Source organism: Scyliorhinus torazame, chromosome 7 (assembly GCF_047496885.1).
Source record: "Scyliorhinus torazame isolate Kashiwa2021f chromosome 7, sScyTor2.1, whole genome shotgun sequence".
NCBI lineage: Eukaryota > Metazoa > Chordata > Chondrichthyes > Carcharhiniformes > Scyliorhinidae > Scyliorhinus > Scyliorhinus torazame.
Window position 1 is genome coordinate 293,390,004 of NC_092713.1, and position 22,470 is coordinate 293,412,473.

Sequence of the window (22,470 nt, forward strand, 5' to 3'; positions counted from 1 at the left end):
TCCACCCACAAGTCCAGAAAGACACGCTTGTCAGGTGAATTGGACATTCTGAATTCGCCCTCAGTGTACTCGAACAGGCGCCTGAGTGTGGCGACTAGGGGCTTTTCACAGTAACTTCATTACGGTGTTAATGTAAGCCTACTTGTGACATTAATAAATATTGATATATGCCCGATTTAAATCTTGCGGTCCATTGAGATGAAGGAGAGCCACTCATGCAGCCCACTCACTAGTCTGGGTTGCCCATCACTGGTCTAGAGGTACAGGAAAGTAGGGGTGTAGATTAATAAGATAACAAAAATAATCATGCACTCGGGCTTATTTCTAGAAGAATACAGTTGAAAAGCACAACAATTATATTAAACTTACATTAAACCTTGGTTTAGACCACTCTCAAGTACTGTGCACAGTTCAGGTTTTCATATGATCAAAATAGTATAATGGTACCAAGACACATGCAGAAAAGTTTCACAAATATATGTTACTCAAAATGAGAGGATAGAGTATCAGAAATTGCTTGCTATTTTTACTCTTGAAAAAACCAAAAGACACAATAGCTATCTCTTAGACGATGAAAGGGGTTATAGGGTAAAAATCATCACAGTCCCAGATAGGCTGTTTTCCCCTTTGAGGGGGAGAGCTGGCTGGTGGTGATTTAACCTGAGGATCACCACACCTCAGGTGAGAGGTAAGGTTGAGAAGGCAGGGCCTTCATGATAACCTCAGCCAGTATGGGTATTGAACCCATCCTGGTGGCCTTGCTCTGCATCACAAACCAGTTGTCCAGCCAATTGAGTTAAATCAATGTTGGGTCAAAATGTCAGAACTCCCTCCTTAACGCCATGAGCAGAAGGTCGGCAGATGTTTAAGGCTCACCTCCTTTCATTCCCAGGAGCTATGAGAGAATGTGCAAAGAATGCTGTCATGCTAGCCTCAATCGCAACATTTGGCGGTGTAAAGGATTAAGGTGGGAGGTTGGATGATAAGAACATTAGCAATTTGAAATTCCTATGGAAAGAGCAGTAGAACAGGCTGGAAATAAATGGTTGTTGAAATAAAATCAGGTTGCCTAGCAGGCTGGGCTTTGTGTATAAATCTAAGACACCATGCTAAAAGAGCAGAAGTGATTTTTCCACCAAACCTGCCTTCCCGCCACCCATTTTCTTTCTAAATTATGGTGCAACAGAAGCAATAGCTGCAGGACCAGGTTGAATGAGAGCAGGGCAAGTGGTGGCAGCCCTTAAGTTTGCAGGCCTATGGGAGAGTCAGAAGAATGCCAGAGAGGAAATAGCAGGGGCCTTAACAGATATCTTTGTATCATCTTTGGCCACAGGCGAGGTTCCAGAGGACTGGAGAATAGCCAATAGTGTCCCTTTGTTTAAGAAGGGAAGCAGGGATAATCCAGGTAATTATAGGCAGTGAGCCTGGTGGAGGAACTGTTGGAGAAGATACGGAGGAACAGGATTTATTCACATTTGGAAGCGAATGGACTTGTTAGTGATTGGCAACATGGTTTTGTGTTGGGAAGGTCAGGTCTTACCAACTAGAGACATTTTTGAGATGACAAATTATTTATAAAATAAATTTAGAATACCTAATTATTCTTTTCGCCAATTAAGGGGCAATTTAGTAAGACCAATCCACCTACCCTGCAGATCTTTGGGTTGTGGGGGTGAGACGCAGGCAGTTGAGCTGCCAAAATTAATTGATGAGGGAAAGGCTGTGGATGTCACCTACAAGGAATTTAGTAAGGTGTTGGACAAGGTCACTCATTGCAGACTGATACAAAAGGTAAAGTCGCATAGGATTCAGGGTGTGCTAGCTAGATGGTTAAAGAACTGGCTTTGCAACAGGAGAGAGAGTAACAGTGGAAGGGAGTTTTTCAGAATGAAGATCTGTAACTAGTGGTATTCCACAGGGACCAGTCCGATCTGGCCATTCAAGTCCATAGCTCCATGAAAGTGGAAATGTAAGTGGATAAGGTGGTCAAGAAGGCTTACAGTATGCTTGCCTTCACTGACCGGGGCATTGAGTACAAGAGTTGCCAGGTCATGTTACAGTTGTATAAAACTTCAGTTAGGCCATATTTGGAATATTGTGTGCCGTTCTGGTCGCCACACAACCAAAAGGACGTGGGTGCTTTGGAGGGAGTGCAAAGAAAGTTTACCAGGATGTTGCCTGATCTGAAGTGTGTTAGCTATGAGGAGAGATTGAATAAACTTGAATTGTTTTTCCGTTGGAGAGATAGAGGCTGAGGGGAGACCTGATTGAGGTCTACAAAATTACGAGAGGTATAGACAGGGTGAATAGTCAGAAGCTTTTTCCCAGGGTGGACGACTCAATTACAAGGGAGCGGCACATATTCAAGGTGAGAGTGGGAAAGTTTTGGAGAGATGTGCAGCGAGATTTTTTTCACACAGAGGGTGGTTTGTGCCTGGAACACAGTGCTAGTGGAGGTGGTGGAGGCAGGCATGATAGCATCATTTAAGATGTATCTTGATAGACACATGAACGGGTGGGGAATGGAGGGGTACAGGTCATTTGGGCAATAAATAGTAGGTTTAAATAAGGAATCTGGATTGGGGCAGGCTTGGTGGACCGAAGGGCCTGTTCCTGTACTGTAATGTTCTTTGTTCGAGAACATGGGGATGTCAGAAGCCAAGGAACAGAGGTTATGATGGGTGAGGCACCCAAGCTTGGTAGGGGTAGACCAGTAAAGCCATTTGAGGTCAAGGGCATCAGAAATTCTAATACAAGTTAAACCCCTTTCTCTCTTACCAAACAGCAAGAACTTAAATAGAATGGGGAAGAATTTCCTGAGGACCCCCTGAAGTTACAGCAGGATAGCAAAACCCCAGATTCCAGTCAATCATTAACTGCAGGCACAACTGAAAGTTTCTGAAAATGGTTGAGCAGTAACCATTTTAGAAGGAACACATCAACATCTTTACTCATTGCAAATAAAATTGGGTTGCGCTGATTTCCCTTTTTCAAAAATGTCTGGTTTCCCTTTGCATTTCTTGCTGGCTCAATTCTCTCAGGAGTCTAAAGAATCTTATTTCCTCATTTGGGTCACCATTTCCTTACAATATCACATGGTTAATCATTCCCATTTCCCACCCTTCAAAATTAAAAATTATTATACAGTTCAAGGAATTGTGAATGCTTTCTACAATAAAACAGCAACCTTCCTGTAGTTGAAACTTTTAGGTAGGTATGGACATGAAGGAACAGACAAATTCAGTCTTTGATCAGATGATAATTTCATTATTGCCAGGACACTGCTTACAGTACCAATACATTAAGGAATCAGCATCAAGACCGTTCTTGATATGCAAGTTGATGTAGTTACAAAATGACTCGTATTAATTTTTTTTAAAAACCAAATACAAAGTAAAAGCATCTCACCACAATACCCGCATTCTTCACTGCCAGTGGAAGGCTAAGAAGCCCTGTTCCTATGTTGCCTTTCAACAAATGAATTAATGTCTCAATAGTCCTGAAATGTAAACAAAAAACATCATCCTCATATTGTTTACCTTACATGATCTTACAGCCCAGTCTTAACCATACACCTCAGCCCCACAAACTGAATCTAGAATTCAAGAGAAAATTGCAACTGTGTGGCCCTTTGCCAATTTCAGCAACACACCAGGTCATAGCGTAAAACGGTATTGAATTCAAGCTACTAAAACTCATTGTTAACTATTTCTAAACACAACTTTCAAAGCAATAACATTCAGTGCCCAGTCTGAACCCAAGAGGCTTGACTGCACTGCCAATGAACAATTAGTATTCTTGAAGACACAAGAGTTCCATTTTGCAACCTTACAGCGCTTACGTTGTGCCAGTTCTTTCATTTAGACGCTGATAATTTCCAAAATTTTCAGATGATCTTGAAGAAACATCAGGCGAAGAGCTCATGCTGTCATGGCCCGGGCTGTTTTCAGTGGAACTATAATCATGATAGTCTTCACTTGTCAGCTTTTTAGTCGACATGGTGGCAGTTTCTCAACAGCTGTGTAAAAATGTAGAAAATAAAGTAAGCTCAGCAAAAAAATCAGCACAGAGGAAAAGCAAGAGGTATTGTTTTCCCAAACAAGCTATACCTAGAAAATGGAAGTATATTTTGATTCAATGTTAAAAATGCAAAAGACAATGTCAATTCATTGTACGATAGCATCATAATTTCATTTCAGATCATCTTTGTGGCTCGATGAATTTTCAAATATTGACCAGTTCCAAGAGAAACGAACATGAAGAAAACTTTTTGGAGATGGTCAGCTAAAAATGCATCCGTTACAACATTCTTGCCTTTCAAGGAGATTCTAGATCGACTCTGGTTTCCTGTCATTAATTTTAAGACGAGCCATGGCCTTCCATACTCACCATGCTGCTTACTAAAACCCTCCAATTGGAATATCTTATCAACATATAGAATCAAAGAATGAGGCAGCACCCCCCCACATACCTGGGATGAGAGACTTTAGTTGTCTTTCACTGAAATCACTGTGCACCCTTTTTAGTATAGTTTAATATAATTTCCTTACTTTTGTCCTCTTATTCTTTTATTAAAGTCAAGCACATCATTTATTTCCCCCAAAAGAAACAGCCTTCTCATTTACTCCTGCCAACTTCTGCTCCACTTTAAAACTGTAAAACTGAACCAATTAGCTTCCGATTGCTTCTCACCTCTTCCGACCAAAATGCTTCACTTATCTGCCTAAATTTAATCGGCCCATTTCAGTCCATTTCCTCCTGAAATCTGTTCAACATCATCAATATTTACGCATGCTGAGTTTCATAGCATCTGGAAATTTTGAAATTATGCCCTGCATACCCAGATACAGGTTATTTTTAATGTGGTCAACAGAAAGAGCAGTGGCCCGAAAACTTAGTCCTGAACACCACGATACACCTCCTTCCAGAAGACTCTCATTTTTCTATCCTTTCCAAATTTTGCGCCCATACAGCTAGTGTCTTTAATCCCTGGCCGTGGATTTTGCAAACAAGCGTGTGATACTTCGTCATTAGGTATCGAAGGTCCACACACACATCAACTGCAGTAGCCTCATCAATTAGTTCCTTTCTTCCAAGAACTACATTGAGTAAGCTTTGTCAGTGTACAATTGTATATCAACCTGGCCCTCCACACCTACCAACATTGTGTCCTGGTCCACTCACATTGACAGTCAAGAAAGCCCAACAACGTCTCTACTTTCTACGGAAGCTAAAGAAATTTGGCATGTCTTCATCGACTCTCACAAACTTCTACAGATGTGCCAAAGAGAGCATCCTATCTGCTGCATCAGAGCTTGGTATGGCAACTGCTCGGCCCAAGATCGCTAGAAACTGCAGAGTATGGCGAACTCAACTCAACGCATCACAAGCTTGCCATCTGCACATTGATTCTGTCTACACCTCCTGTTGCCTCAGGAAGACAGACAGCATTATCAGAGCCCCCTCCCACCCAGGCTTTGCCTTCTTCCAGACCCTTCCATCAGGAAGATACAGAAGTCTAAAGACCCGCACATCCAGACATAGGAACAGCTTCTTCTCCACAGCTGCTAGACTCCTCAATGACTCTCCCTCGGACTGATCTGTTCCCTGAAAGAACACTATTCACAACGTCTTATGCTGCTCTTGCTTATGTATTTGCTTTGCTTGGCCCCTTGTTCCGCACTATAATCAATAACAGTTTGTCGATTTATCATTTGTCAATGTACTCTTGTCGATTATTCTTTTTTTGTCTATTTTCTACGTTCCCTTGGCTGCAGAAAAATACTTTTCACTGTACTACGGTACATGTGACAATGAATCAAATCAAATAAATCAAATCATATACCATACTTCCTCAATAAGCTGGGTCTCTTTAAAGTCAATGGCCAATGGCGGTGAAGAACAATATATTTCCAATCAGGATGGTGCGTGACGTGGCAAGGAACCTGCCCGTTGAGATGCATTTGTTGCCCTTATTCTTCAAAGTAGAAGAAGTTGTAGATTTGGAGGGTGCTGTCAAAGGATCCTTAGTGAGTTGCTGCAGTGAAACTTGCAGATGGTACACACTTCTGCCACTGTGCATCAGTGGTGGATGGGATGCCTGTCCTGGATGGTGTCAAGCTTATTGAGTGTTGTTGGAGCTGTATTCATCCCGGCAAAGATGACTATTCCATCATACGTCTGCCTGGTGGACAAGCCTTTGGGAGTCAGCTGGGGAGTTACTCTCTGCAGAATTCCCAGCCTCCTGTCCGCACTTGCAGACACAGTATTTCTATGGCTGGTTCAGTTAATGGTTAAAGATAATCGCCCCCCAGGGCGTTGATGATGGGGGATTCAGCTATGATAATGCCACTGAACATTAGGGGAAATGGTTGGATTCTCTCTTGCTGGGAGATGGTCATTGCTTCGCACTTGTGCGATGTTACTTGCCATTTGTCAGCCCAAGCCTGGATATTGTTCAGGTCTTGCTGTGTTTGGACATGAACTGTTTCAACATCCAAGTCATCACGAATGATGTTGAATATTCACAGCGAATATCCCCACTTCTGACATTATGATGGAAGGAAGATCACTGCGAAATAGCTGAAAATGGCTGGGCCTAGGACACTACCCTGAGGAACTCTTGCAGTGATGTGCTAGGACTGAGATGATTGACCTCCAACAACCATAGACATAGTCATTTGTGCTAGGTATGACTCCAACCAGGCTTTCGCCTGATTCCCATTGACTCCAGTTTTGCTCAAGCTTCTTGATGCCAAACTCAGTCAAATGCTGCCTTGATGTCAAAGGCAGCGAGTGAATCACATCTCACCTCTGGAGTTCAGCCTTTTTGTCCATTTTTGAACCAAGGCTGTAATGAGGTCAGGAGCAAAGTGATCCTGACAGAACCCAAATTGGGTTTCAGTGAGCAGGTTATTGCTAAGCAAGTGCCACTGATAGCAATTTGATGACCCCTTCCATTACTTTACTGATGATCGAGCAGTAATTGGCCAGATTGGATTTGCCCTGCTTTTTGTGTATGGGGCATGACTGGGCAATTTTCTACACTGCCAGGTAGATGTCAATGTTGCAGCTGTACTGGAACAGCTTGACTCAGCAAGTTCTGGAGCACAAGTCTTTAGTACAATTGCTGGAATATTGTTAGGGCCAATGGCCTTGACAGTGTGCCTTCATCCATTTCTTGATATCACGTGAAGTGAATTGAATTGTCTGAAGGCTGGCATCTATGATGCTGGGGAATTTTAGGCAAGTGCTCAGTGACAGCAAAGAAGTGGTGATATTAGCTTCAAGTCACGATGGTGTGTGCCTCAGAGAGAAATATGCAGGTGTAAAGGAAACTTTAATTTATGGGATCTTAACCTGTCGAACTACACCAAGTTTGGAGGAAGCTTAGCTGATGAATCAAGTCCTGGCGCAATACGACAAGTTGTAAGATTTGTAATATTTGTAGACTGTGTTAAGTTGTTTGATTCCTTGTATTATTCGACTGTGTATAGTTGAAGGAATTTATATCATCTCTGCTATTCGGTTATCAGTAGCACTTTGCGAATACTGGAACTCAGCAGAAATTTGCAGTACAAACTCCTCAGGTGCCAAAAAGAATTGTTTTATTTGTAGTTGCTTGATTACAATTTGAAAGTCATTTAAAAGGCAATTCGTAGACAATTCGAAGCTTTCAGAGAATTACAGACATTATCTTTCTTTGCTTAGGCAGACAGCTTGAAAGTAATTTTTAAAAGGTCAAAGTCTGGCAATGAAACATGAAGAAGAGAGAGAAAGCTAATCTTCAGCTAAACTCAAACTCAAAGTCAAAAGTGGACTAACATCACTGACACAGACTGTTAGGCTGACAGAACCCCCAAAGACAACTCCTAAAATGGAGACTATAAAGGACAAAACTGACTAAAAACTAAACACTAAAACCAAAAAACTAAAATGGCGGGGAGAAACTTTTCAGTTATACACTTTCATATCTGTCTTAAGTCGTCTAATTACACCCCAATATAATCCTAATTGGTTTGGGTTAGACTCAAACACATTTGATTTGATGGCAAGCCGTCCATCTTCAATGTGCAACATCAGCTTTTCTGACCTAGCTGTTATCTGCATTGTGAACAATGGTGCCTTCATGTTGCTGTGTATTCAATCCCTTGGCCTTGACAATTAGCACAAGACAGTGTCAAATTATCTTGCAACTGTGCTGTTTTAATGTCACACTGTCTTTGAAAATATGCATTTGCCAGAACAACGGACCTCAGTAAAAGTGAATTATGCTGTATAAATGGGTATTTAAAACTGGGGCTCAACATTTATGCTTAAACAGCTATCTTTTACCTATACTAGTTGTATTCGAAATACCTGGCTTCTACAAGGTGTCTCTCAACTGTTAAAAATATCTGCCAATATCTTAAAGGCCAGGTATGATGTAGTGAGCTCTGGTTAGCACATCCATATATCATAAAATTAATTCTGACAAGAAATAGGCCTCCTCCTCTCAATGGATTAATCCAGTGATGTTACAATATCTTTGACAGTGCAATTCAATAAAATATTGCCCATCATAATGGAGGATAATTGAGGAGGTCTGGAAAAATAGATCTGCATAAGTCGTATGGCTTTGGGCAGCCAGACACAAGCTGATTCATGTTAAAACTTCCTGAGGCATACTACTTTGGTTCGATGTATCTTTGGTTACATTTGTACCATTATTTCCCGATTGAAAATTAATATACACAAATATCAGTACCTCACAATCCAGTCAAGTACGCTCTATTTACCCCGATCAGAAAATAAAAAGCCAGTTTCACATGGAATTATATATTCCCCTTGCAGGTTTAATTTTCTTACCCAATGCCAGCAAAGTCAAGAATCAACAGGTCAGCAAAATAAGAGGTGTAGTCAAGAGATTAATGGTTTAAGCTGATATATTGCGCTCGGTTTAAAATGCACAGTTGCAACTGACCAGTATGAAGAACTGATGTAAATAACCACGCCTTAATTAATTACCGAGCAGAAATCTTCCAAGTTTCACTTGTGCACAAAGATCACTGCATGTCGTACAGGACAGAGGATTTCCTCCAGTGTAATTCAATCATGTACGTTATCTGATGGAAAAAAGGAAGGAGGACACGGGAAACGATAAAAAACTTGGCAAATACAGGAGCAGAGAGCAAGGAAAATACAGGCGAAAGACGGGCCGAAACGGAGGTGAACGCGAGACGACAATGGCAGCGAAAACCATCCGGGAGAAGCAAGTAACAACACCAGATCCAATCACGTATTTCCCTCTCTGTATTGGACATAACCAATGTAATTGTTTCTCCGGCACCCAATGTATATGTACCTCCCCAGTTCCCCCCTCCACACAAACAGGTGCCTAAAACCGAATAAAAAACATTTATTAAAAAAATAAAATTTACTTACAAAGTGGCATTCTATGATAGCAACTTTGGTATCAACTGAAAACCATCACTGAACTACACAATAGAATCCCTAACTCAATATCAACATCAATTTCATCTTAAACCTTAATCACATGGGTGGCACGGGGAAATAGTGGTCAGTGCCAGGGACACTGGTTTAATTCCAGCCTTGGATTACTGTCTGTGTAGAGTTTGCACCTTCTCCCCATGTTTGCATGTTTCCTCCAAGTGCACGGACTCCGCCCACAGTCCAAAGATGTGCAGGTTAGAACAAAGAAATGTACAGCACAGGAACAGGCCCTTCAGCCCTCCAAGCCCGTGCCGACCATGCTGCCCGACTAAACTACAACCTTCTACACTTCCTGGGTCCGTATCCCTCTATTCCCATCCTATGCATGTATTTGTCAAGATGCCCCTTAAATGTCACTATCGTCCATGCTTCCACCACCTCCTCCGGTAGCGAGTTCCAGGCACCCACTACCCTCTGCGTAAAAAACTTGCCTCGTACATCTACTCTAAACCTTGCCCCTCTCACCTTAAACCTATGCCCCCTAGTAATTGACCCCTCTACCCTGGGGAAAAGCCTCTGACTATCCACTCTGTCTATGCCCCTCATAATTTTGTATACCTCTATCAGGTCTCCCCTCAACCTCCTTCGTTCCAGTGAGAACAAACCGAGTTTATTCAACCGCTCCTCATAGCTAATGCCCTCCATGCCAGGCAACATTCTGGTAAACCTCTTCTGCACCCTCTCTAAAGCCTCCACATCTTTCTGGTAGTGTGGCGACCAGAATTGAAAACTATACTCCAAGTGTGGCCTAACTAAGGTTCTATACAGCTGCAACATGACTTGCCAATTCTTATACTCAATGCCCCGGCCAATGAAGGCAAGCATGCCGTATGCCTTCTTAACTACCTTCTCCACCTGTGTTGCCCCTTTCAATGACCTGTGGACCTGTACTCCTAGATCTCTTTGACTTTCAATACTCTTGAGGGTTCTACCATTCACTGTATATTCCCTACCTGCATTAGACCTTCCAAAATGCATTACCTCACATTTGTCCGGATTAAACTCCATCTGCCATCTCTCCGTCCAAGTCTCCAAACAATCTAAATCTAAAGGTTACCTGGGTTGGCCATGCAAAATTGCCCCTCAGTGTCCAACGGTTAGGTGGGGTGGCAGGGATAGGGCAGGGGAGTGGGCCTGGGTGTGGTGCTCTTTCAGATAGTTGGTACAGGCTCGATGGACCGAATGGCCTCCTTCTGCACTGTAGGTATTCTATGATTGTATGAACATTGAATGAACAGCACAGAGTCTGATCTGAGAAGTGGGAAGGGCGGCACGGTGGCTAGCACTGCTGCCTCACAGCTCCAGGGGCCCGGATTTCATTCCAACTTCAGGTGATTATCTGTGTGGAGTTTCCACTTTCTCCCAGTATCTACATGGGTTTCCTCCGGGTGCACCGGTGTCCTCCCACAGTCCAAACCTGTGCAGGTTAAGTGGATCGACCACATTAAATTGCCCCTTAGTCCAAAAGGTTAGGTGGAGTTACTGGGTTACGGGGATAGGGTGGCGAAGTGGGTTTAGGTAGTGAGCTCTTTGCAAGGATTGGTGAACACTCAATGGGCCGAATGGCCTCCTTCTACACTGTAAATTCTAAGTGTTAGAATGGTATGATCAATGTCAAATCAAATGCACAAAACAAAGTGAAAGAAAGATTGGGTTCAGAAAGAGATGAGACAAAGGCAAAGGTAAACACTTATTTTTTTTAAATCTCCAATAATTTAAAGCTGCAGTGATCAGACCTGCAACATTTACAAATGTATTTTCCAGTGTCAAAGTTGTTTGGCAGTAAACGTGGAGTTAGGTCATTGATCCTGAGTCATGATCTCATTGAATGTCAGAATGTGAGACCCAGGCTAGTAGAATAGATGGCATTGAGGTACGAAGGGAAGAGGCGTTGGCAATTCTGGACAGGCTGAAAATAGATAAGTCCCCGGGGCCTGATGGGATTTATCCTAGGATTCTCTGGGAAGCCAGGGAAGAGATTGCTGAGCCTTTGGCCTTGATTTTTATGTCATCATTGGCTACAGGAATAGTGCCAGAGGACTGGAGGATAGCAAATGTGGTCCCTTTGTTCAAGAAGGGGAGTAGAGACAACCCCAGCAACTATAGACCAGTGAGCCTCACGTCTGTTGTGGGTAAAGTCTTGGAGGGGATTATAAGAGACAAGGTTTATAATCATCTAGATAGGAATAATATGATCAGGGATAGTCAGCATGGCTTTGTGAAGGGTAGGTCATGCCTCACAAACCTTATCGAGTTCTTTGAGAAGGTGACTGAACAGGTAGACGAGGGTAGAGCAGTTGATGTGGTGGATATGGATTTTAGTAAAGCGTCTGATAAGGTTCCCCACGGTAGGCTATTGCAGAAAATACGGAGGCTGGGGATTGAGGGTGATTTAGAGATGTGGATCAGAAATTGGCTAGCTGAAAGAAGACAGAGGGTGGTGGTTGATGGGAAATGTTCAGAATGGAGTTCAGTTACAAGTGGCGTACCACAAGGATCTGTTCTGGGGCCGTTGCTGTTTGTCATTTTTATAAATGACCTAGAGGAGGGAGCAGAAGGGTGGGTGAGTAAATTTGCAGACAACACTAAAGTCGGTGGTGTTGTCGACAGTGCGGAAGGATGTTGCAGGTTACAGAGGGACATAGATAAGCTGCAGAGCTGGGCTGAGAGGTGGCAAATGGAGTTTAATGTAGAGAAGTGTGAGGGGATTCACTTTGGAAGGAATAACAGGAATGCGGAATATTTGGCTAATGGTAAAGTTCTTGGAAGTGTGGATGAGCAGAGGGATCTCGGTGTCCATGTACATAGATCCCTGAAAGTTGCCACCCAGGTTGATAGGGTTGTGAAGAAGGCCTATGGAGTGTTGGCCTTTATTGGTAGAGGGAATGAGTTCCGGAGTCATGAGGTCATGTTGCAGCTGTACAAAACTCTGGTACGGCCGCATTTGGAGTATTGCGTACAGTTCTGGTCACCTCATTATAGGAAGGACGTGGAAGCTTTGGAGCGGGTGCAGAGGAGATTTACCAGGATGTTGCCTGGTATGGAGGGAAAATCTTATGAGGAAAGGCTGATGGACTTGAGGTTGTTTTCGCTGGAGAGAAGAAGGTTAAGAGGAGACTTAATAGAGGCATACAAAATGATCAGGGGGTTAGATAGGGTGGACAGTGAGAGCCTTCTCCCGCGGATGGAAATGGCTGGCACGAGGGACATAGCTTTAAACTGAGGGGTAATAGATATAGGACAGAAGTCAGAGGTAGGTTCTTTATGCAAAGAGTGGTGAGGCCGTGGAATGCCCTACCTGCAACAGTAGTGAACTCGCCAACATTGAGGGCATTTAAAAGTTTATTGGATAAGCATATGGATGTTAATGGCATAGTGTAGGTTAGATGGCTTTTGTTTCGGTGCAACATCGTGGGCCGAAGGGCCTGTACTGCGCTGTATCGTTCTATGTTCTATGCTTGAGGGCTGAATGATCTATTCCTGTTCCAGGGCTGAATGGCTTATTCCTGTTCCAATGATCCCAGCAATGAAAACTGATGCACTGGAATGGACAAGCCCAATGATTTCTGGTAAGTTTAGTCCAATTTGCGCACAAGTCAACAAGCACTTAGCCTCAGTGTATTTTTACCAGAAATTCAGATTGCATACATTTATCCTCTAGTTTCTGCAATACAAACGGACTCTTGGATGGGGTGGAGGCATGGGCTTAAGTAGGGTGCACTTTCCAAGGGCCAAATGGCCTCCTTTTGGACTGGAAATTCTATGATTCCCTAAATCTGGAATCCACACTCTTCTAGCTTTTTGCAGTAAGCTTAATGGGCAAATCTAAGCAGCTTTCAAAATAACATGGAGGTGAAGGAGAAAAGTGAAAACACTTGCATAAAGCAAACTACTACGTGCGTTGACCAGCAAACTCTGAAATTTGTGGAGAACTAACCTATGTTTTCAAATCTGGATTACTTGGAGTCATCCAGACGCGAAACGTTAGCTCCGTTCTCTCTCCACAGATGCTGTCAGACCTGAGATTGTCCAGCATTTTCTGGTCTTGCTCCTGAATTTAATATCTGATTTACACATTAAAAATAGCACAAATTAAGATCTGGTTTTTCTTTCCATCAGGTGAATAAAAAGCTCCCCTGGCAAAACAGTTTCTCACTCCACAGACGCTGGGGAGACCTGCCAGCATTTTGTTTACAATTCCCAGAAAACGGCTTAAATTTATAGGCCATGTTTAACAGAGCTAAACGCTTCACAAGAGAGCAACAAACAAAACCTGACACCGAGCCCCATTAGCAGATATTGGGGCAGGCTGAGCGTTTAGTTTTAAGGATTATTTTAAAAAGAGAAAATAGAGTCCAGCAGGTGTGGAGAGGGAATTCAAGAGCTTGCGTCCGAAGCACCTACCAGCACAGAGACACTGACTGACGATGGAGCAATTCACAGGAATGCTGAAGGAGCTAGTGACAGAAACGTAGATTAGTCAAGAGGGTTTGTAGTCTGAAGGAAATTACAGAGACAGGAGTTTGCACATTCTCCACGTGTATGCGTGGGTTTCACCCCCACAACCCAAAGATGTGCAGGGTAGCTGGATTGGCCACGCTAAATTGCCCCATAATTGGAAACAAAGGGCAGCACAGTGGCACTGCTGCCCAAGGTGCTGAGGACCCAGGTTCGATCCTACCCCAGTTTCTCTGTCCATGTGGAGTTTGCACATTCGCCCCGTCTGCGTGGGTTTCACTCCTGTCATGATATTCAAACACACACATCATGATAGACACACCAACAGACAAATCAGAACACACAACACCACAACCAATGACAGAAAGATATAAAAGCACAAACACGACACCCGGTGGTCAGTATTAGCTGGCGAGGAGGACCAGGACAGACCTGCTACACGAAACACTCAGGGAGACAGCACGTGCAGAGTATCCAGAACGAACTGTATTATAAGAGTTAAAATAAAATAGAGTTGTACCACATACAACTGTGTTGGCTCATCTGTGCACCAGAGCACCCAACACCACATGGTACAGGAGTGGATCGATACCTGCCGGCATACCTCAGTGTACACAGACAACCAGCAGTGCCCAGGCAAAATGATAGAGCTCCCGGTTCCGCAGCCGCTCCAGTGCTACGGCGATCTCCGCAAAAACTGGCGGCGATTCCGGCAAGTGTTCGAATTGTTCCTGGTGGCAGCTGAATTCCAAGACCTGGATGATAGCGAAAAAATTGAATTTCTCCTCACCATCGCCGGTGCAAGGGCAAGAGAAATATTCACAAGGTTCAGGTTCTTCAGGAGGCAGCAAAGGTACGATTACCAGGCAGTCCTGGACAAATTCTCCAAGTACTGTGAAGAAAACGCAATCCAATCGGCAAGTAAAGGTAAGAAAAGCGGCAGTACTCACCTCGTGGCTGGGATCCCGGAGCCCGAATTCCCAGAGGCCGAAATCCCGGGCCTGAGAGAGGGCTGGGTCGAGGTCGGCGGCCATCTTGCTAAAGGTATCACGCTAGCACAGTTGCGCGAGCAGTGCGCAGAACCGGAAGTTTCGTTTGCGCATGCGCGAGATGCTGCGCATGCGCAGTCAAGAAAACGGCCATCGGTAAAGGAACAGCGATCTGAGCATGCGCAGTCGCTTCCTACGTGCTACATACCGAGCGTCAGGATGTCAGAGGCCCCAGACTGCACCAATTTAAAGGGGAAACGTCCCAAATCCAATTTAAAAGGGAAACGTCCCAAATCAAAAAAACAAAAATCTGTTAAAGCTGTAAAACAACCTTCCCTCACCTGGAATGACAGCACATTGCCGCAAATTGACCCAGGAGATGAATTTGACCTCCGAAGAACCCTCCGACAAGCAGTTACCTACGCACAAGCCGATGATTCCGACCTCGAATACTTCGATGACGATCTTTACAGAGTTTCCGGACCTCGCGAGCCCAATGATAGCTCCGTGGTCCTATACGACTATGACTCGGACGAACCTTTCATGTTGCACATTGGCGGCCCCCACATTGAATCCGACGCAGATGCGGATTCATTTTTCGGATTTGAGGATCTTCAATCCAGCAGATATGACGTCCCAACTTATCAGTACCGGATGATGCTGCAGCCTGACATTAACAGACAGGGAGCGGTGCAAGCACACGGAGAGCGCCCTGCTGCCACACAGAGCGTGGTCCACGTCCCGCTCAACGTTCCCGACTCTATGAAAGAAGACATGCAAGACTCCAGAGCGCAGTCCTTGCATGAACAAGAAGTGACTCCAGTGTCACAAGCCTCCACAGAGAGCTCGTGGACAGCCTCCACGATAGAAGCAATGCAAGACCCCAATGTGCGGTCCTTGCAGGAACAAGACCATGAGGGTCTAGCAACCTCTCCTGACCAACCAGCGGCAGACGATGCAAGTCTGCCATGCTCACGTGAACAGCAAGAAGGCTATAACAGCCTACCATGCTCCACTACACAGCAGCATGACCATGACGGTCTCTCATGCTACAATGAAGGGCACAGCGCTGAAGACTGTTCAAGCCCAACTGAAGACAAGCCAAAGGAATCGCCTCGTCCAAGCCCGAAGAAAAAAGGTTTATGCGCTGACCTTCAGGATCATTATAGCCGAACAGAGATTAATAATGCTGCACGGCCACAGAAGGATGCTGAGGATTTGCTAAAGAAATTAATTGAATGTTTAACTTGCAAGGAGCAGACTGAGAATTGCCAGTGTTTTAGTACGGATTGAAAAAATGGACAAGACATTGATCCTCAGGTAATGGAAATAACACAACCTGAATCATATCTACAGCAGGGACAAATGTCTCCCTTCAACACAACGCCGCAAAGTCCCAACTTCGGAGACCAGCAGTTAGTCAGTAATGACTCTTCAAACCTTGAGGGGAACATTAATTGCATTGAACCTATACACACTCCACTGATAAATGAGCAGAACATTGGAGCAAGAATCCTGAGGACACCGACGTCGAGTAGCCAGATAACGAATTTAAAACCCACAGCAGTTTCAAGTGAACCAAGTGTGCTTTCCACTAATGGTGAAGATGCAGATAAGGTCGACCCGATTATCCATTGTACCACACTAACCCCAGTGATTAATTAAGCAGTTATGTATGAGGAGTATAATGTGGGCAATTGAGAACAGTAAAAGAGAGATTGTGACCATGCCAGTCCCAGCAAAATCAGACCCAGAGACCATGAAGGCATGTACATTAGACAAAGATACATATGAGGTACCTGAGAAGAAAAGTGAAACGGAATGTTCTTTGGAAAATAGTACAATGTCGATAGAAACATTGGATCCTATATTCGAGACCATACATATGGGAGAATTTGGGGGTAATAAACAAGGTTCTGCAATGTCTGGGGGAAGATTTAAAATTCCAAAGAAGAAAAGCCCAAATGAAGGACAACGGCAAGACAATGACAGTCCACCGACATGGTGTGCACCACCAGATGAAAACTCTGACAATTTACCCAACCCTAGTGAACAGCAAGCTGCTAATGAGGATCTATCCACGGGATGTGAGACGAGTGACGACAGCATCCCACTTCCCATGCAAAAGGTGCAAGGTGACAGACCTCGCCTAGTGCGTACCGAGGCACTCGACGATCACGGTGGGACCACTGACGACTGCGGTGGCGGCGCACCGCTTCCACCCTCGATGGCTCGAGCCTCTCCACTGGTTGGTGCATTCCTGCATGTTCAGACTCCAGAAGTGCAGCTTCAGGGAATCTCGGCTGCCTCCAGTGAACCTGTTGGGACTCCGGACGGGGAGCATCGACGGAAGGCAGACCGGACTCCAGATGGGGAGCAGCCAAGCGCCGACTCTGATTCGCGCACGCCAGGCCTTGCTCCGGACGGGCGGTGTCGCGGCCTCGGTGATGGCACGCTCAGGGTGACGGCGGATGCCACGGCGACAGGGAATGGATCGCGTGGCAGTCCCACTGGGTCGGCAGTGGCAACCAGCACCGGCGGTCCAAGATGGACACACCAATTCGCGCCATCGGCAGACGTTGATGCGAGCAACAATTCTCTCCGAGGCGACATGCTTCGACGTTTCTCTGCGGAGTCGCCCTTCCGGCACAGCAGGTGGCCGGAACCAGCGTGCACGGTCTCGGCCAACTTCCACATCTGGCACAGTCATCGCCTTGCATGATATTAGTGATGGTGCTACTTCGATGGCAACGACCCATCGGCTACAAGATGCCGTCCACCACAAACATAAAAAGAAAAAAGACTCCACCTTGTTCCTGGCATGCAGGGCGGATGGATTGGTGCGTAGGCGCAATCAGCGAGCTTTGCGCCGCCTTCCACACTCGCACCTGAACCGTACGCACACGCCGGATCTTCCACTGGTTCCCAAGGATGACTTCGTGGAGATGCCACGGATCATGCCCCTCCCGTCGCCACCAGAACCAAACCACAGCCAAGGCAACACTAACAAAGATGTTGAATGTTATATTTGCACGAATGAAAAACCAAGCACTGCACGAAGTACAACAAATGGAAAAGTAGAGACTTCGGCAACAGCATCACCTCCAACAGTCCAAGGTGAACCAGTGTGACCCCAAATCTCCACAGCTGAACCGGCTTGAGGACCAGCCTATTCTTGAGGTGGTCACCCATTAGGCTGGACTTATAACACTGTTCATACGTTCAAAAAGTCAAACACTTCTGTATTATAACCTGTTGTTGTTTATTGTTCCAGATATCGTCTGACCAGACCACTGTTCAAGTTTTTTTTTTCTCGCATCCATGTTTTGTTATGGTACAACCTTGTTAGTGTGACGCACCCGACATCGCCCCATGTAAATAGTTACGTCATATACACGCGCTGTACACAACACACGCACACACTCTTAGATGCACTCACAACACAATTATATTTATAACCACGTAGGCACATATCTTTGTAAAAAGGGGGGGGGATGTCATGATATTCAAACACACACATCATGATAGACACACCAACAGACAAATCAGAACACACAACACCACAACCAATGACAGAAAGATATAAAAGCACAAACACGACAACCGGTGGTCAGTATTAGCTGGAGAGGAGGACCAGGACAGACCTGCTACACGAAACACTCAGGGAGACAGCACGTGCAGAGTATCCAGAACGAACTGTATTATAAGAGTTAAAATAAAATAGAGTTGTACCACATACAACTGTGTTGGCTCATCTGTGCACCAGAGCACCCAACACCACAACTCCCACAACCCCAAAGATGTGCAGCGTAGGTGGATTAGCCACGCTAAATTGTCCCTTAATTAGAAAACAAATAATTGGATACTTATTTATTGGAAAAAAAGAATTGGGGACCCGAAATTTTAGAAAAACTCTATTGTACTGCAGGGTGAGGGGGGACTGCTGGGCCCACGGTTAAAACCCAAATCCAGTCAGCACCCTGATCTGCCACGCACCGCCCTCACACTGGGACGAACTGAGTGTGATCGAGGGACAGACATAGAGGAATACAACAGAAATAAAAATAAGAGAATACAATAAAGAAAAAAAAGAGAACAAAGAGTGAAACAAAAAAAAAACACAAAAATAATAGACAAAAGAGTAAACAAAGAAAGACCCGAGAACCACCCCACATCTAGCTGAAACTGAAAGCAGCCAGGCCCAGCCTGCCCATCTCCCTCAGACACCTTGCGAAAGCGATTCAGCACAGAGCCGCCAGCCGCGATTTCCTCACCTGGATTTCCCCGGCTGAAGGATTCGGGGGAGGCTGTGACTATCCCGGTGCGGGGAGGGGGCTCGGGTCTCCCCGGGGGCGGTGGCGGTGCGGGGGGGGGGGGGCCCCGAGCTCGGCAACAGCGTGCTGGGAGCAGAGCCGGTGCCTGCGGTTCTCCCCGATTCTCTCACAGTTTCTGTCCGGTCCCGAGTGACGCAGCTGGAGAGCGACCGAGGCATCTCGGGGGTCACGTGCTGATCATTGTCACGTGCCGGTCACATGACCGGCGGCGGCACCCTCCGCTCGAGCTGGATGTTGGAGCGGCGCGAGGGGAGGGAGACAGTTTTCACCGTCAGCGCAGCAACCCCCCCCCATTTCACCACCCTCCACCCCCCCTTTTTCACCCCCCCCTTTTTCACCCCCCCCTTTTTCACCCCCCCCTTTTTCACCCCCCCCCTTTTTCACCCCCCCTTTTTCACCCCACACCCCTTTTTCACCCCCACCCCCCTTTTTCACCCCCACCCCCCCTTTTCACCCCCACCTCCCCTTTTTCACCCCCACCCCCCTTTTTTCACCCCCCTTCCCCCCTTTCCCCCCCTTTCCCCCCCCCCCTTCCCCCCCCCTTTCCCCCCCCTTCCCCCCCCCTTCCCCCTTTCCCCCCCCTTCCCCCCCTTCCCCCCTTCCACCCTTCCCCTTTCCCCCCCCTTCCCCCCCTTCCCCCCCTTCCCCCCTTCCCCCCCCTTTCCCCCCCCCCCGTTCCCCCCCCCTTTCCCCCCCCCCTTTCCCCCCCCCTTCCCCCCCCCCCTTTCCCCCCCCCTCCCCCCCTTTCCCCCCCCTTTCCCCCCCCCCTTCCCCCCCCCCCTTTCCTCCCCCCCCCTTTCCCCCCCCTTCCCCCCCCCCCCTTTCCCCCCCCCCCCTTTCCCCCCCCCCCCTTTCCCCCCCCCCCCTTTCCCCCCCCCCCCCTTCCCCCCCCCCCCATTCCCCCCCCCCCCTTTCCCCCCCCCCCCTTTCCTCCCCCCCCCCTTTCCCCCCCCCCCCCTTTCCCCCCCCCCCCTTCCCCCCCCCCCCCCCTTTCCCCCCCCCCCCCCTTTCCCCCCCCCCCCCTTTCCTCCCCCCCCCCTTTCCTCCCCCCCCCCCTTTCTCTCCCCCCCCCCCCCTTTCCTCCCCCCCCCCCCTTCCCCCCCCCCCCCCCCCTTCCCCCCCCCCCCCTTCCCCCCCCCCCCCCCCCTTTCCCCCCCCCCTTCCCCCCCCCCTTTCCCCCCCTTTCCCCCCCCCTTTCCCCCCCTTTCCCCCCCCCCTTTCTCCCCCCCCCCTTTCCCCCCCCCCCCTTTCCCCCCCCCCCCCTGTCCCCCCCCCCCTTCCCCCCCCCCCCTTTCCCCCCCCCCCCCTTTCCCCCCCCCCCCTTTCCCCCCCCCCCCTTTCCCCCCCCCCCCCCTTTCCCCCCCCCCCCCCTTTCCCCCCCCCCCCCCTTTCCCCCCCCCCCCCCTTTCCCCCCCCCCCCCCTTTCGCCCCCCCCCCCCCTTTCCCCCCCCCCCCCTTTCCCCCCCCCCCCTTTCCCCCCCCCCCCCCCTTTCCCCCCCCCCCCCCTTTCCCCCCCCCCCCCTTTTCCCCCCCCCCCCTTTCCCCCCCCCCCCTTTCCCCCCCCCCCCTTTCCCCCCCCCCCCCTTCCCCCCCCCCCCTTCCCCCCCCCCTTTCCCCCCCCCTTTCCCCCCCCCCCTTTCCCCCCCCCCCTTTCCCCCCACCTTTCCCCCCCCCCCCTTTCCCCCCCCCCCCGTCCCCCCCCCCTTCCCCCCCCCTTCCCCCCTTTTCCCCCCCCCTTTCCCCCCCCTTTCCCCCCCCCTTTCCCCCCCCCCCCTTTCCCCCCCCCCCCTTTTCCCCCCCCCCCTTTCCCCCCCCCCTTTCCCCCCCCCCCTTTCCCCCCCCCCCCTTTCCCCCCCCCCCTTTCCCCCCCCCCCTTTCCCCCCCCCCCTTTCCCCCCCCCCCCCCTTTCCCCCCCCCCCCTTCCCCCCCCCCCTTTTCCCCCCCCCCCTTCCCCCCACCCCCCCCTTTTCCCCCCCCCCCTTCCCCCCCCCCCCTTTTCCCCCCCCCTTTCCCCCCCCCCCCTTTCCCCCCCCCCCTTCCCCCCCCCCCTTCCCCCCCCCCTTTCCCCCCCCCCCTTTCCCCCCCCCCCCTTTCCCCCCCCCCCTTTCCCCCCCCCCCTTTCCCCCCCCCCCCTTCCCCCCCCCCCTTTCCCCCCCCCCTTTTCCCCCCCCCCTTTTCCCCCCCCCCCTTCCCCCCCCCCCCCCTTTCCCCCCCCCCCCCTTTCCCCCCCCCCCCCCCTTTCCCCCCCCCCCCCTTCCCCCCCCCCCCTTTTCCCCCCCCCCCCCCTTTCCCCCCCCCCCTTTCCCCCCCCCCCCCCTTTCCCCCCCCCTTTCCCCCCCCCCCTTCCCCCCCCCCTTTCCCCCCCCCTTTTCCCCCCCCCCTTTTCCCCCCCCCCCTTTTCCCCCCCCCTTTCCCCCCCCCCTTTTCCCCCCCCCCTTTCCCCCCCCCCCCCTTTCCCCCCCCCCCTCTTCCCCCCCCCTTCCCCCCCTTCCCCCCCCTTCCCCCCCCTTCCCCCCTTCCCCCCCCCCCTTCCCCCCCCCCTTCCCCCCCCCTTTCTCCCCCCCCCTTCCCCCCCCCCTTTTCCCCCCCCCCTTTCCCCCCCCCCCCCTTCCCTCCCCCCCCCTTCCCCTCCCCCCCCCCCTTCCCCTCCCCCTCCCCTTCCCCTCCCCCCCCTTCCCCTCCCCCCCCCCTTCCCCTCCCCTCCCCTCCCCCCCCTCCCCTCCCCCCCCTTCCCTCCCCCCCCTTCCCCTCCCCCCCCCCTTCCCTCTCCCTCCCCCCCTCCTTCCCCTCCCCCCCCCTTCCCCTCCCCCCCCCCTTCTCCTCCCCCCCCCCTTCCCTCCCCCCCCCTTCCCCTCCCCTCCCCTCCCCCCTCCCCCCTTCCCCCCCCCCTCCCCCCCCTTCCCCTCCCCCCCCTCCCCCCCTTCCCTCCCCCCCCCTTCCCCTCCCACCCTTTCCCCTTCCCCCCACCCCCTTTTCACCCCCCTCCCCCCCCCTTTTCACCCCCCTCCACCCCCCCCCTTTTCACCCCCCTCCACCCCCCCCCTTTTCACCACCCCCACCACCCCCCCCCTTTTCACCCCCCTCCACACCCCCCCACTCTTTTCACCCCCCACCCCCTTTTCACCCCCTCCACCCCCTTTTCTACCCACCCCTCCACCCCCCAACCCCTTTTCACCCCCCTCCACCCCCAACCCCTT

The 22,470-nt window shown here is 49.3% G+C and overlaps 1 protein-coding gene across 3 annotated transcripts in view; it reads right to left on the reverse strand.

Moving 5' to 3' along the window:
* slc36a1 (solute carrier family 36 member 1) overlaps positions 1 to 19,432 on the reverse strand; it is an 81,678-nt gene extending 62,246 nt beyond the window's left edge. For 2 of the 3 annotated variants that reach the window (XM_072512611.1, XM_072512609.1), the window contains exons 1-3: positions 19,214 to 19,432; positions 3,842 to 4,018; positions 3,409 to 3,499 (exon numbers count right to left, since the gene is read on the reverse strand). In XM_072512611.1, the coding sequence (XP_072368712.1) occupies positions 3,409 to 3,499; positions 3,842 to 3,999 (249 nt within the window). In that variant the 5' untranslated portion in view covers positions 4,000 to 4,018; positions 19,214 to 19,432. Of the gene's footprint in view, positions 1 to 3,408; positions 3,500 to 3,841; positions 4,019 to 13,429; positions 13,449 to 19,213 lie in introns of those variants that run through there. The other variant, XM_072512610.1, reaches the window with a different exon arrangement.
* Positions 19,433 to 22,470: the final 3,038 nt, after the last annotated feature.